This window comes from Pelmatolapia mariae, linkage group LG15 (genome assembly GCF_036321145.2).
Source record: "Pelmatolapia mariae isolate MD_Pm_ZW linkage group LG15, Pm_UMD_F_2, whole genome shotgun sequence".
Taxonomy (NCBI): Eukaryota; Metazoa; Chordata; class Actinopteri; order Cichliformes; family Cichlidae; genus Pelmatolapia; species Pelmatolapia mariae.
This window is the reverse complement of record NC_086240.1, coordinates 41,199,191-41,215,628: the sequence shown is the minus strand read 5'-3', so window position 1 is coordinate 41,215,628 and position 16,438 is coordinate 41,199,191. Positions and strand designations below refer to the sequence as shown.

The following is a 16,438-nucleotide window of genomic DNA, read 5'->3' as shown; positions in this document are numbered from 1 at the left end:
AGCCACATTGTGGCCACAGCCACCCTGGGGCGCACTGACAGAGGCGAGGCTGCCGGACACTGGCGCCACCGGGCCCTCTGACCACCACCAGTAGGCAACGGGTGAAGTGTCTTGCCCAAGGACACAACGACCAAGACTGAACCAGCAACCTTCCGATTACAAGGCGAACTCCCAACTCTTGAGCCACGATCGCCCATACATACAGTTTTATGTTGCACTGTTTATTTTTGTGTGTTTCTACAGTTTTTATCTGTACTTTTATTTTTTATAAAAAACTATTGTTTACTGTAAATTTACAGTTAAAGTTCATATTTTACACTCTGCACACTGATCCTAATGATCTTACTGTGACATTTTTCTGTAATCATAGAGTGCAGTTTGTCTGCAGTCGTGTTTTTACACTGCACCTCATTTAGTCATCGCAGGTTTCATTACAGCGTTTGTTTTGCAGTGATCTCATCAGATATTTTTAACAATATAGTGCAGTAGTACTTTTTGGTACTTGTATTCTATTTTTATCTTATTGCATATTTTATTCTATTTTATTCTACTGTATATAGTATTTTATTTTATTCTATTCTGTACAGTTGTATACTGTATTTATTCTTATTTTATTTTATTCTAATTTTTGCTTCATAACTTTTGCACTGTCCACTTCCTGCTGTGACAAAACAAATTTCCCACGTGTGGGACTAATAAAGGTTATCTTATCTTATCTTATCTTAGATGCATTTTACAGCAGTATTTTATGAATTCTTTTATATTCTGTAGTATTTTAGAGTGTATTTTGTAGTGTTTTAATGCATTTAATAGCAGTATTTTAACATGTATTTTGTAATATTTTAGCATGTATTTTGTAGTGTTCGTCTGTGTATTTTGTAGTATTTTAATGTGCTTCAGTAGTATTTTCAACTGCAGTATTTTTACAGAGTGTAACTGGAGAGTTTTCAGGAGACGCCCAGTGGAATAGCCCTTCCGTGTATGACGTCATATGTGGTCAAGGTTTCAGAGCACAAAAATCAACTAACGGAAGCGGACTTTCAAAATACAAATTAATAAAACTAAGCGAATCTGTGTGATTTATTTAACGCATTCCTGTATTTTATTATATGAATTCAACTTGCCTGTGTTCACAGCTTCTTTAGACGTCACTAAAGTGTCGTCACTTAAGGTGTCGTTTTATAGGTTTGTTTCCCCCAGAGCTACTGCGGTGCTTTAATTGTGAAACGCCACAGCGGAAGTGCCGAACTCGCGCTCCCTACCTTGACGCAGCGGGGCTCAGGTCGGTCCGCGAGCTGACGGCAAGAACCGGGATCGAACTTACTTCTGTGACGTCACCATGGCTGCTCAGGTAAGACCATCGCCTGCACGCGTACTTATCTGCGGTGACCTCTGACCCCGCGGCTGGCTCCAATCAGCGCGCTGAACCGAACCGGATTCGGGGAGCAGCAGAACGGCGGGGACACACCTGAGACACGGCAGGTGTCAGCAGACAGGTGCCGCGAGCGGCACGAGGAGAGCAGGGGGACACAGGGGAGACACGGGGGAGACAAGGGGGGAGGGAAGAGCGGCAGACACGGCGCGAACAGCCGCGGGGAGAACTGCCAACATCCAGTTGGGAAAATAGGAACGCACAGGCTGCTGCTGCGCATGTGCGGGAACACCAGCCCACGTTTAAAAGTTGTCAGAGAAGCTCAGAGGAGGGTCAAAAGTCACAGACCTGCTGCTGATCGATGAGTGTTATTGATCCCTGTGATGATCAGTGAGGCCTGCAGGCGATATATCAGAAACTTTAGATTCTGAGGATGAACTCAGAGATTGTCAGTGTGAGGAGGTCTCCGTGTTTCTCACAGCACAATCCTCTGACACTCAGAGAACTCATCACTTATTGATTTATTTAAAATAACGCTGTCATGCCTGGGTCTGAGATATCAGCTGTGCTGCAGACGGAGAACGAATGTACCTCCCCAGCACCCAAACACCTGGATGTTGTCCATGCTTCAGGTTTATTACTGGCTGTGGAAATCGCGTGGCTCACTGTTCTCTGCGTGCTGCTGCGGATGTTCCCATTGGCTGGTACTTGTCTATGAAGCCCTGCTTGGCCTGCTTCCCTCTTACCTTCATGTTTATATGTGTAACAACCAACACGGCCTTCGTTTTCACAGCATCATCCAAATGATCGCCCCGGGAATCAGACAAGATCAGGATTTCAAATGTGCTGCTGGTGTTTCCAGGAATAATCAAATTGACACATCTGTACCTGTTTGTACTTGATGTCTTGTTACCTGTTGTGTCTGTTGCACCTTTGCTGGTGTGGTGAGAATGAGAGCCTGGATGAATAAATCAATCAGACATCTCATGTTTACTCTGATGGTTTCACTGAAGGACGGCGTCCTGATGGGGGATCAGTGATGCGAGCGATGAAACCATGGTAACAGTTTAACAATGAGGGAGACGTGGTGACAGGTCAGCAGCCTCCACCATCACGCTTGGGGCAGAAACTGAGCTGTGGGCGTGGGTGGTGCTGCAGGAAGTGATGGTGTGTTGGAGTGAAACAGACCTGGGGGTGATGGGGACCGTCGTTGTCCTCAGGTGGGGGTGTGGCAATGGAAAACTCACATGATCATTTCTACTGTAAGTAGAAAGAAGTTGTAATATAACAATCACACTCTACAATCACAATTACTCTAATCAGAGAGAGAGTTTGTGACGGTCTCCACAGAGTAAACTTTTATATGACTTTTGCAACGACGTAGCGCTCCTGCATCAGCGTTAGTCCTGGACTCAAATATAACTTCAAATTATTTTGTGACTGTTTGGCTCTGCAGACGTGTTTGTCAATGCCATCCATCCATCCATCCATCCATCTTCATCCGCTTTATCCGGGGCCGGGTCGCGGGGGCAGCAGCCTAAGCAGAGAAGCCCAGACCTCCCTCTCCCCAGGCACCTCCTCCAGCTTATCCGGGGGAACACCAAGGCGTTCCCAGGTCAGCCGAGAGATATAATCTCTCCAGCGTGTCCTGGGTCTGCCCCGGGGCCTCCTCCCGGTTGGACATGCCCGGAACACCTCACCCAGGAGGCGCCAGGAGGCATCCTTGTCAGATGCCCGAACCATCTCAACTGACTCCTTTCGATGTGGAGGAGCAGCGGCTCTACTCTGAGCCCCTCCCGGATGGCCGAACTTCTCACCCTATCTCTAAGGGAGAGGCCAGCCACCCTTCGGAGGAAGCTCATTTCTGCCGCTTGTATCCGCGATCTCGTTCTTTCGGTCACTACCCACAGCTCGTGGCCATAGGTGAGGGTAGGGACGTAGATCGACCGGTAAATTGAGAGCTTCGCTTTTACACTCAGCTCCCTCTTCACCACGACGGACCGGTGCAGCGTCCGCATCACTGCAGCCGCAGCACCAATCCGTCTGTCGATTTCCGGCTCCCTTCTCCCATCACTCGCGAACAAGACCCCGAGATACTTGAACTCTTCCACTTGGGGCAAGAACTCATCCCCGACCCGGAGTGGGCACTCCACCCTTTTCCGGCTGAGAACCATGGCCTCAGATTTGGAGGTGCTGATCCTCATTCCTGCTGCTTCACACTCGGCTGCGAACCGTTCCAGTGCGAGCTGGAGGCCTTCACCCGATGAAGCCAACAGAACCACATCATCCGCAAAAAGCAGAGATGAGATTCTGAGGCCACCGAAGTGAAAGCCCTCCGCCACTTGGCTGCGCCTAGAAATCCTGTCCATAAAAATTATGAACAGAACCGGTGACAAAGGGCAGCCCTGGCGGAGCCCATCACCCACCGGGAACGAGTCCGACTTATTACCGGTTTGTCAATGCGACAAGCAGAAATCATATTTGTGTTCATGAATAAACGTGTGGAGGCAGGAGACGACGTTTCATCGCTGCACATGGAAATGTCTCTGTGTGAGCTTCTCTGGAAAGAAAAACCCAGAAACCCTCGAAGCTCCTGATATGTGGATGTCAGGAAGTGCTGTGGTCCAACAGGAAGTCAGGTTCAAGAGTTTGTAGTTTCACTGACATCCAGACGTTTCGTCTGAGTCCAATCCAGAGCTGGTTCCTCTGACTGTCCCTAAACTTTAGTTTGTACCAGTCTGAGCTCTGTGTGTGCGTGTGTGTGTTTGTGTGTCTGTGCATGTGTGTGTGCATGTGTGTGTGCATGTGTGTGTGTGTGTGTGTCTGTGCATGTGTGTGCGCTCTCCAGGCTCTGGTTCTGTACGACTTCACAGCGGAGCCAGGAAACAACGAGCTGTCGGTGAGAGAGGGGGAGACCATCACTGTGACAGACCAGGTAAACACAGGTGTTTACACTGCACACACTGCACAGGAAACACGGCTCCGCCACCTCACCTGTCCCTGTTCTTCAGACTGTGGGTGGAGGCTGGATCCAGGCCCAGAACTCCAGCGGACAAACCGGCCTTGTACCTGAGGGATATTTACAGGTGAGCGCTGTGACATTATTTCATGTCGTGTCAACACAAAGAGGCACAGATCAGCGAATTTCACCTTCATCAGTGTCACACTGCTCCTCTGTCAGCAGACTAAGAAGTCCAACACTTACCTTTGAGTTTAGTTTTTATTATTATTTGACTGTTTGTTTGAATTCAGCTCAGTTTCAGTGAGTTTCCAGAACAGAGGCCAGAAAATCAGTATTTCAGTGAAAACAAGCAGCTGACTCACAGGCTGATAGACGTCCAAACATCAATAAATACGTCTGTCAGGGCCTCACCGGGCAAACTGCAATCATTTATTTTACCAAACCAACAGAGACTAAAACTGAGGATATTTCATCTTTATTTGATTTCAAGTTCACAAAGGCACAAACACTTCACAGAGATACTGAAAATCACAGCACAGAGTGATAAACCCACCATGGAGACCATTGGACCACACAGTGTAACCTCTGCAGGGCTCTAGACTAACTTTCTGTCATGGTTGCACTGGTGCGCCTAACGTTTTTTCTTAGGCGCACTCAAATTTTTCAACCGCATCACTTAAAACCGCAGTTTTACATGTGCACTTTTTTTTTGGGGGGGGGGGGGGGGGGGGGGGGGGGGGAATTGCTGTCCATACAGACAATATTGATTTGTAAATGATTAACTAACAATCTTGTCAACACAAAGTTCTTTATTTGGAGCACAGTTCTACCAGAAAGATAAGTTACTGAAAAAGTGCTTGTGCTTGAAGTGCTTCGGCACTCTTTGGTAATATTATAGGCAATGTTAAACTTAATCATCACATCGGCCTCCTCTGACGACCTGTTTGCTGCTGCCTGCTGCTGAAAGGCAGTGGGGAGAGGGGACACTTGGGCAGTGCATTTATCGCAGCATATAATGTGTTTCCTGGACACACTGCTGCTTTTTCAGCGTTCGAAGATTGATGGCACCATTTCAGAGCACTGGCTATGAATTTCAGACGGATCAGGCCTTAACAAAAAATGTATCAATAGTTCTTTTCATCTTTTCTTATTCAATTCAATTCAGTTTTATTTATATAGCACCAAATCACAACAACAGTCGCTTCAAGGCACTTTATATTGTACAGTAGATCGTACAATAATAGATACAGAGAAAAACCCAACAATCATATGACCCCCTATGAGCAAGCACTTTGGCGACAGTGGGAAGGAAAAACTGTCTTTTAACAGGAAGAAACCTCAGGGAGGGGCGGGGCCATCTGCTGCGACGAGTTGGGGTGGGAGAAGAAAAACAGGATAAAGACATGCGGTGGAAGAAAGACAGAGATTAATAACAGACAGAGGTTAATAAAGGGAGGATTCAGGGTCACCTGGTCCAGCCCTAACTATATGCTTTAGCAAAAAGGAAAGTTTGAAGCCTAATCTTAAAAGTAGAGATAGTGTCTGTCTCCTGAATCCAAACTGGAAGCTGGTTCCACAGAAGAGGGGCCTGAAAACTGAAGGCTCTGCCTCCCATTCTACTTTTAAATACTCTAGGAACAACAAGTAAGCCTGCAGTGCGAGAGCGAAGTGCTCTAATAGGGTGATATGGTACTACAAGGTCATTAAGATAAGATGGGGCCTGATTATTTAAGACCTTGTATGTGAGGAGCAGGATTTTGAATTCTGGATTTAACAGGAAGCCAATGAAGGGAAGCCAAAACAGGAGAAATCTGCTCTCTCTTTCTAGTCCCTGTCAGGACTCTTGCTGCAGCATTTTGGATTAACTGAAGGCTTTTCAGGGAGTTTTTAGGACTTCCTGATAATAATGAATTACAGTAGTCCAGCCTGGAAGTAATAAATGCATGAACTAGTTTTTCAGCGTCACTCTGAGACAGGATATTTCTAATTTTAGAGATGTTGCACAAATGGAAGAAAGCAGTCTTACATATTTGTTTAATATGTGCGTTGAAGGACATGTCCTGGTCAAAAATGACTCCAAGGTTCCTCACAGCGTTACTGGAGGCCAAGGTAATGCCATCCAGAGTAAGAATCTGGTTAGATACCATATTTCTAAGATCAGTATTGAACAGCAGAAATTAGGCTTTCTTGTCCAAGGTCATTTAAGTTAAAAAAAAAAAGAGCGTCCGACAGCGCTGTAAACAACAGTAGACTGGTGGGCAATAAGCGAATGAATAATGCAGAAAGTAGAGAGTTTTAGATGGGAAACTGTTCTTAAAGTACAGACAGAGAGAGAGCTGTGCATGAAGTGTGATTTTATCGTGGTGGAAGCAAAACAGCAAAAGTCAGAGGGAATTAATGACGACATTTATCAAATGTGAAGCGTAGTTTGGATCTTCTTTTGCTGCTGGTTCAGTGAATTTTGGTTGGAGAGAGACAAAACCTGCACCTCAGAATCTAGCTCAAAAAAGACGTAAACACAAAGCACGGACCCGCCGACGCATCAGAGTCAGCGAGCTGTCGGCTTTCAGCCCTAAAATACATTTATATTTAAAAGTCAATCAGGATTTAATTAATCGATATCGCTTTATTCAAGCTACTCACCTCTCTCTATCCGCCTGCAAACCCCGGACTATCTCTGATTGGTTTAGACCACGATAGGGGCATAATGTGTGTCTGTTGTTGACCACACGGAGACCTTCAGAGTTGCCGAGGCTTTTTTTTTGTCCTTACTCGAACAGTTGGTCACACTGGTGTGACCCAAGATTTTTTTTTAGTCGCACAATTGAAAAATTTGGTTGCATTTGCGACCAAATTGGTAGCACCCTGCTCTGTGATGGCTGCAGTAAAGTCTGTATCGTCTGCAGGAACATCTGTTTGTTAAAGATGTTGTCATGTTTCAGGTCAGAAACACTGGTGGTGTTGGAGGAGGCGGGGACCTGGGCTCGGGGGGCGGGGCTTTTGTCAGTCACACACAGGGATGGGACAGTCGAGGATACAATCCCACACAGCACGGTAACATACGCTTGTTTTCAGCTCATTTTTAAGTATAGTGTCTTACTGTGAGGAAAAAGGTTTTACATCAGGAATGTTGAGCAGTGTCCCTATCAGCTGTTCAGGATGATGACGGCGAGTGGGACGACGAATGGGATGACCAGTCGGTGAGCAGTTACCATGACAACAATCAACCGGAAGGGGAGGCCGGAGCCTCAGGACGAAGCGCCCATGGGCCCAGTGTTAAGATCTCCCTCAATAAGTACATGTGTTTCTGAAATATGCAAATATAACAGACGACTCACAGTAGAGCTAAAAGTAGAGTCCAGTAGATGTCGGTCCATAGAGCAAAGTAAACACTGGTAGGAGTCAGTGGAAGTCAGGGAGTGTCAGTCACAGTGGTTAGCAGTTGGTAGATTCCTGTAGAAGACAGTAGAGCTTACTAAACATCAGTTGAGTTCAGTAGATGTCAGTAGATGTCAGTAGATGTCAGTAGCCATAGTAAATCCTAATAGATTTCAGTGGAAGGGAGTGAATGTTGGTAGTTGTTAGATATTATTAAAAATTAATGGAAGCAGATGTCAGTGGAAGTTGGCAGAATTTGGTAGATGTCAGTAGAAATGAGTAGAAACGAGTAGATGTCAGTATAATTTGGTAGATGTCAGTAGAAATCAGTAGAAACGAGTAGATGTCAGTATAATTCGGTAGATGTCAGTAGAAATCAGTAGAAACGAGTAGATGTCAGTATAATTCGGTAGATGTCAGTAGAAATCAGTAGAAACAAGTAGATGACAGTGATGCCTTCTCGTCTTCAGGTTCTCGTTCTCCAAAGGTCCGAGTCCAGAAGTCTTCATGTTAGCCCGACCTCCGGCTGACAGCAGAGAGAGACTTCCTGTCTACGTGAGTCCAACATTTTTCTCTTGGTTAATGATGTGTGGTGTTGATTGCTGCACTCTGATTGGCTCTTGGTCCTCGTCCAATCAGATTGGAGAAGTAGGCCCCGTCTGGCTGTACCCGACGTCTCCTCTGGACTGTGTGATTGCTGATCCAAAGAAAGAGTCCAAAATGTACGGACTGAAGAGCTTCATCGAGTACCAGATAACACCCAATGTGAGCTTAGTAGTACTCTGTAGTACTTAGTAGTACTTGCAGTATCACTGGGTATCAATCTCTGACTCCTCCCTCTTCCTCCAGACGACCAACAGACCTGTCAATCATCGCTACAAGCACTTTGATTGGCTGTACGAGCGTCTGCTGGAGAAGTTTGGGTCCATACTGCCCATCCCCTCACTGCCTGACAAACAGGTGACAGGTGAGCCAGCGCCATAGCTACCCTGTATGACCCAGCAAACACCTTTGACCTTACCAGTCTCACCCGTGCTTGTAGGCAGGTTTGATGATGACTTCATTAGGATGAGGATGGAGGGTCTGCAGGCCTGGATGACTCGGATGTGTCGGCACCCAATCGTCTCTCAGAGTGAAGTCTTTCAGCTCTTCCTCACCCACAGAGATGAGAAGGTAGGTGAAGCTCCGCCTCCTGCTTTACATCTTTCAGGTAACCTGAGAACCTGCTGTCTAAGCCTCTGGGACTTCCTTTTTGTTTACTCACAAACAAATGAAAGACTACAAACACAAACCAGAAGGCTTCAGGTACAGAACAGACCCCACCCACAGGTTATAAATGTTTGTATGGTCTTTTATGGAGATTATGTTTGAGCCAGTCAGGTGCAGTGTTGGGTAAGTTACTTTAAATTAGTAACTTAGTTACATTACTAGTTACTTCTCTAAAAAAGTAACTCAGTTAATTCAAGTTACTCGTTACTTTCAAAGTAACTAGTTACTAGGGAAAGTAACTTTGGTTTTACTCAGAATTCTCTTGTTAATGTGTTGCTTCCGTAACTGGATACCCAGCAGGATTGCCAGTCTTCTAGCTTGCTTACTTGCCACAAGTGCACTGTGCCACCTACCAATAGAAAGGAAAAAATAATGTGCACATTTCCACGAGAGAAATCCCATGCCTGGACCGTCATTGACCGCCGCCATGATTCTAGCCTACGTCACAGTGTCATGTGCGCTTTTTACATCCAACACAAAAACTGCAGTCGTGGTGCTTTTGATTGTACTCAGAACTTGGAAATTCTGCCTTCTGAATAGGAAGATGTAGGTAACACCAGACTGCAGATGAGCTGCATACAGGGCTGGACTGGGACAAAAAAATCGTCCCGGGCATTTTGACTAGAGACCGGCCCACCATTATAGGAAAAATCATAAAGCCTTTGAATGAAAACAAACACTGTTGTGACAGTGATGTACACTGTTCTGATGGTATATATGTATCAATCTATCAATTGTTTGTTGTAAGACTCAGATAATTATTTTTTTAAAAGCGAGACATTTTAAATGAGAATAATAAAGAAAAGTATTTCCTTGTCCCCCCCTTTCCCTGTTAATGCCCTACCTGGCCCCCTGGCAACACTTTGCTAGACCCGCCCCTGCACAGTTACCAGCTGTCAGCTACTTAGAAAAGGATCCTGGTGTTATTTGTCTCTCAGAAACAGTTCATAACTTCAACTCATTCATGTCACCTAAAAGGTAAACCTGTTTCTCCATCACCTGTTCAGCTCTGATGATTCAGTAAGGACATCTCCTGGTTTCATCTGCATGTTTCCCTCTCACCAGATAACCAAACTGATATCATGACCAGCAGCTTTACAGCTGTGGCTCCAGCAAACATCAGCTGATACTAGAAATTAATATTAAATAAATTCTAACAACAGCTGATCAAGCTTAAACGTGCTGCTGTTGTTTAGCACAAAATCCGCTGGTTTCCTCTTTCTGGCGCAAAGTGGGCGATAAATAAACAAGAGAGAAAAGCGGATCAGCTGATCATTGATCAGTTTCATGATTGAAGTAGAAACGGAAGAGAATGAGAGAAGAAGAGGCAGCTGTGCAGCTCCAGCTTAGTGTCTTTTTCATTCTAGCTGAAGTCCGGGACAAACTGTGTTTCTTTTCACCTCAATACGAAACGCGTAATATTTTCTCTGAATACCAGACGATTCTGTTTTTTAGGGGACGGTTGGCAACTCTAATAATTAACCGTATGAATAAAATAAAGTTCACTATCAGTAACATCATAGCACCCACCCAGCTGTATAGAAACTCCGTCATGCTAGCTAGCACGCAGTACGAAAATGTCAGCATACCGAAAATAAACTCCACCTAAACTTGGTTTATATCTGACCCAGATAGACTGCAGGTCATAACTTCTTACCTGAAGTTCAGTTCACCTGACACGCGGACCGGCGGCCGCTTCGGGTCTCTCCTCTTGCCTCCCTTTTCCTTCATCCACCTGCTGCTTCCACCACATGCTAATGTTACTGAATCTGTGGAAGCTCCGCGATATCCACCACACGAAGTAACGAATAACGAGCCTATCTAAATCCCAGTAACGAGTAACGCGTTCCTGGTTTTGGCATAATAACTAGTTACCGTGCTCGTTACCACAATAATAACGTAGTTACTGTAACGCGTTACTTAATAACGCGTTAGTCCCAACACTGGTCAGGTGTGATGATATCTGATGCTGCTTGCTGATCAGCTAAGGCTGTTTGTTGTTGTTTCAGGAGTGGAAGGCGGGGAAGAGGAAGGCAGAGAAAGACGAGACGGTGGGTCCAATGATGTTCAGTTTGGTTGAACCTGAAGCTGCAGAGCTCGATGTCGTCCAGGTGTAAGTCACTCAGTCTGCGTGTAAAGGTCTATACCCTGGGTTTGGTCTGTCAGGCTACCTCTGATTGGTTCGCTCATTAGGGTCGTCTAACTCGTGTCTGTCAAATGTCACATGACCAGTCATCAGGCGTCAATCCCTTTTTTAGCTGTAGCTCACTGGGAGTGCCACAGGGCGGTGTACTGGGCCCATTACTGTTCCTTATTATAAATGTACTTTCACTGTTCTTCCATCAAACAGCAGCTCAGTTTCACATGTTTTTACCTGTGGCTTTTTACCTTTGTGTGACCTCTGAGTGTGTGTGCAGTGAACAGAGGTGTGAACACTACAGCCGCTTTACAAAGTCCATGGATGACGGCGTCAGAGAGCTGCTGAACGTCGGGCACGCGCACTGGAAACGCTGCACCGGACGTCAGTGCATACATTTCAAGTTATTCCGTGTAAATGTACACAGAATACTTACAGCTGTGATTGGGTGGTAATGTCTTCATCTGTTTTTAACCAGCGCTTCCTAAAGAGTATGAGCGCATCGGCCAAGCCTTCAGAAACCTGTCAACTGTATTCATCACCAGCAAATATCCAGGTGAGCGAGGGAGGAGTGTGGGGGTGGAGGCTGGAGGAGGGAGGATGGAAGATAGAAGGATGGAAGGAGGGAGGAGGATAGAATAGGAGGGAGGATGGAAGGATAGAAGGATGGAAGGAGGGAGGAGGATAGAATAGGAGGGAGGATGGAAGGATAGAAGGATGGAAGGAGGCAGGAGGGTAGGATAGAAGGAGGGAGGATGGAAGGAGGGAGGAGGGTAGGATAGAAGGAGGATGAAAGGAGGGAGAAAGGAAGGAAGGAGGGAGGATAGAGGGATAGGAGGAAGAGTGGAAGGATGGAGGAAGCATGGAAGGAAGGAGGAAGGAACGAGTGAGGAAGGATGAAAGGAGGGAGGACGGAAGGATAGAAGTAGGTAGGAAAGAAGGAGGGAGGGTGGAAGCATGGAAGGACGGAGGGTGGAAGGACTGAGGAAGGATGGAAAGATAGAAAGAGGGAGGATGGAAGTATAGAAGAAAGGAGGGAGGAAGAGAGGGAGGATGGAAGGATGGAAGGAGGCAGGAGGGTAGGATAGAAGGAGGGAGGATGGAAGGAGGGAGGAGGGTAGGATAGAAGGAGGATGAAAGGAGGGAGAAAGGAAGGAAGGAGGGAGGATAGAGGGATAGGAGGAAGAGTGGAAGGATGGAGGAAGCATGGAAGGAAGGAGGAAGGAACGAGTGAGGAAGGATGAAAGGAGGGAGGACGGAAGGATAGAAGTAGGTAGGAAAGAAGGAGGGAGGGTGGAAGCATGGAAGGACGGAGGGTGGAAGGACTGAGGAAGGATGGAAAGATAGAAAGAGGGAGGATGGAAGTATAGAAGAAAGGAGGGAGGAAGAGAGGGAGGATGGAAGGATGGAAGGAGGCAGGAGGGTAGGATAGAAGGAGGGAGGATGGAAGGAGGGAGGAGGGTAGGATAGAAGGAGGATGAAAGGAGGGAGAAAGGAAGGAAGGAGGGAGGATAGAGGGATAGGAGGAAGAGTGGAAGGATGGAGGAAGCATGGAAGGAAGGAGGAAGGAACGAGTGAGGAAGGATGAAAGGAGGGAGGATGGAAGGATAGAAGTAGGTAGGAAAGAAGGAGGGAGGGTGGAAGGACTGAGGAAGGATGGAAAGATAGAAAGAGGGAGGATGGAAGTATAGAAGAAAGAAGGGAGGAAGAGAGGGAGGATGGAAGGATAGAAGGATGGAAGGAGGGAGGATGGAAGGAGGAAGGGTGGAAGCATGGAAGGAGTGAGGAAGGATGGAAAGATAATCACAATGCAGGGACTCCAGCAACACTTAAACAGAAGAGGAACAACTTTATTGACTGACCAACGGTTTTGTTTACATTCTCAGAGAACTTGAAGCTCTCCCGCGGTGCATTCAGGGACTCTGAGCTCAGTGTGTTCTTTCTGAACCATTTTCCTTAAAGCTGGTTTCCATTATGAAATACGTAATTATCCAGTAAACATCTATTATGTGGTATAAGTACAGACTTTTAAGTGTCTGCGATGCAGGTGAGGCGACGTTGACCGACGCTCTGACGGCTGCTGGAAAAACCTACGAGGAGATCGCTGAGATCGTCGCCCAGCAGGTAAAAACACACACACCTATGTATAAATACACAGTATACTGTGTTTTCTCAGTCTTCCAATAATATTTGCTTATTCTCTTACTGCATTCTTTGTTGTGTTGATGTTTCCAGCCTCAGAAGGACCTCCACTTCCTGTTGGAGACTAACAGCGAGTACAAAGGGCTGCTGGCGTGTTTCCCAGACATCATTTCTGTACACAAGGTACAGCAGAACTACACAGTGACTATACTACACACAGTACTGCTATTTATAACTGCAGGTACACACAGAGAATGTCTGAAAACATGAGACAATAAAACAGACTGAAGCTGGAAACTGAGGCTTTTATTTTGGAGGTTTTTATTCAGTCGCTGTCAGAGCAACATTAATTGGGGAATGGGAGGGGCTCCAGGTGTGCTGACGAGGGCGTGGTCTCACCTGTGTGTGTGTGTGTTTCAGGCTGCTGTAGATAAAGTGAAGGAAGGCGATCGTTTGGTTTCTGCAGGAAAAATGAACAACAGCGACAGGAAGTGCATGAACCAGCGGCTCAGCTGCATGAGCTACGCCCTGCAGGGTAACAGCACACACAGACACACACACACACCCACCCACCCAAAAATCCCAGCAAACCCAAAGGTCAAAGTAATCTCTTTGATAAAGTTATCAGCCCCTGGTGAAATTTAAAGCTGTCATGCTTTTAGCAGAGCGATGGATTTTCTGCGCAGTGTTTCTGAACATGCTTGTTTTATTTACTTTACTTAGCACTTAGTTCCTCCTACGCCGGGCGGCTCATCGCGCAGCTAGTGATCTCCATCGATGTCGGTCAGCAGTGACTGCTTCAGCTTCGTCCCAGCCAATGTCGGCAGTTCTTAGATCGTGCATGAATGTTCGACGCCATGTGGTCTTTGGTCGGCCTTGCTTTCGCTTGCCAGTGCATGGACGCCATGTAATGGCAATCTTAGCTGGGCGATGAGGGGGTAGGCGTAAAATATGGCCCGCAAAGCGGAAACGCCTTTCTGCAACAACATCGGCTAACGGGCGGTTGCCTGCTCTTCGTAGGACCTCCTCATTTGTTATTCGGTCCCGGTAGGAAATTCTCAGGATTCGCCGCAGGCCACGTTGTTGAAGCACGTTCAGGTGTTGAGTAATTGCACTTGTTGAGCACCAGGTTTCACTAGCGTATAGTGCAGTGAAACTTGTTTTATTTAAAAAGCATAAATTAATTCTGTTTACAAGCAATGACAGAATAATTTCAGAGAGACAAACATGACCACAGTCAGTTTATCTTCCTGAAGAACTGAGCTTGTCATTGACCCACAGCATGGACCTGCTGTGCAATGACCTGTGTTCACTCTGTAACACTCAAAGATGTTAAATTAAGACCAAACCAACAAATTTCTCCAGTTTACAGTTGGTATAAACACATCTGTGAGGGTTTGATCTGAGAAAGCATCGTCCCAAATCCAAAAACACTTCATAAATCACTTCAGACCTGAGGAGAAGAGTGAAAGTTATCACAGTGTCTCCAAGTGTGGACAACAGGAGTGAGGAGAAACTCAGAGAGAGCCACGACGATCCTGCTGAGGAACATGCTGCAGGAGACCAAAATGGGCGTTACCGACCACCCACTCAGAGCCCCAACTTTAATCTTTGGCCTGAGCCGAAGACCAAGATCCCCATCAGGACACATCACATCTGGAGGAGCTTCAGAAGAAGGAGAACGGGCCGCGATCACTCAGGAGACGAGAGAAGAAAGGACACACAGCTGACCTTTAGCATCACAGGATCATTCAGTGACTTCATGTAACCCTTCAAAATAAAACTGTCTTGCTCTGTCTGACAGCAGAGTAGACGGTCACATATACAAACCCTGTGAGGGTGTGTTTCCGGCTCAGCTCGTCTCGTCAGACACTCAGCTTTAGTCACCTGCTGCCTTTTCATGATGTCATCGCGTTACCTCATCACCGGCCATAGTTTACACCGCTCCAGCTGTTTCTATGTTTCACATGTGTATGAACAGATGATAATGTTGGGTTCATGTCATCTCCACCAAAATAAAAATCCAAGAACGACTGATCTAAGAACGAAATAATAAAGTAAATAAAATGATACCACAATAGTATAAAGTTAATGTTTGTATGTGTAATAAATAAAAAAATGTCCGAGGGTAACTCGCCGCTGTCTGCTCTCCTCCAGCTGAGATGAACCATTTCCATAGCAACCGTATCTACGACTACAACCGAGTGATGCAGCTTTACCTGGAGCAGCAGGTCACCTTCTACCAGCAGGTGAGCGCCAAGTGGGAGGCGGGGTGGGCGGAGTCTGGTTGCGGGTTCAGGTCTGTGATGTCATCTCCCCTCTGCTCTCTGATTGGTCAGATCGCAGATAAGCTGAGAGAAGCTCTGAGTCAGTTCACCACGCTGTGAGGACGCCGCCGCCACCGTGTGATGTCACATGTGACATCACAGCCTGATTCACTGTTAACAAAATAAAAGCCTCATAATCTTTATAGTGTAAATGTTGATATGATAATGATTAATGATGAGTTTCCTTCTTTTTCTGCTTTATTTAAAAACTTTTTAACAGCTGATTTTACACGTTTAATAAAACTTTCTACGCCTCTACCTGGCTCTGCCTTGTCTTTATTGATATTATCAGTAGAAATTATTTTACTGTGACAGTGCAGAAAACTTGTTTAAATGTGTGCGGGATAAGCTGCTCAGTTTCCATCGAAACTGTAAAACAGGGAAGGTTTTTTTCAGCTGCAGATCTTTTCAGGCTGAACATCACGATTTCCTGCTGACTTGGCATCTCTCTGTGACCCTTGACCCTGACTCAGGAAGCTGCAGGAACACTGGCTATATCTCAGTTCAGGGTCTGCAGCCTTAGAGTACGCAGCCTTAACGGTCCACAAGGGCCGCATACTCAAAGACCGCTAAGGCCAGAAGTGCGAGGCTTGTGAAAGTGGAAGTTATTTATATTTCCTATCACCTTATACCTTCACTCAAAGACAAGTATCTTTGACAGTGTATATATAGATGTATTATATATGAGAGACAAATATTGTTCGTTTAATATGTGGGCATTACTAAATTTGGCTCAATGCTTACATATATGTGTAAAAAGAAAATGTACGAGCTGTGATAACTGTTTCTGATAGAATGAAGAGTAGACTGATATATTAAATATTCCTTTATTGGGTGAGAAAATCAGACCA

At 45.9% G+C, this 16,438-nt stretch overlaps 2 protein-coding genes across 2 annotated transcripts in view; one reads left to right on the top strand and one right to left on the bottom strand.

Annotated features, from left to right (window-relative positions):
• Positions 1-16,438, bottom strand: part of LOC134642666 (NLR family CARD domain-containing protein 3-like) — a 199,206-nt gene that overhangs the window by 144,392 nt on the left and 38,376 nt on the right. The gene's annotated exons all lie outside the window — the stretch shown is intronic.
• On the top strand, positions 1,254-15,835 carry LOC134642668 (sorting nexin-9-like). The gene is made up of 17 exons (XM_063494577.1): positions 1,254-1,351; positions 4,221-4,307; positions 4,384-4,458; positions 7,277-7,388; positions 7,485-7,629; positions 8,183-8,267; positions 8,352-8,477; positions 8,562-8,679; positions 8,755-8,885; positions 10,991-11,094; positions 11,399-11,502; positions 11,597-11,674; positions 13,166-13,242; positions 13,354-13,443; positions 13,681-13,795; positions 15,418-15,509; positions 15,600-15,835. Exons 1-17 carry the CDS (start codon positions 1,340-1,342, stop codon positions 15,645-15,647), a joined length of 1,599 nt encoding a protein of 532 aa, XP_063350647.1. The 5' UTR covers positions 1,254-1,339; the 3' UTR covers positions 15,648-15,835.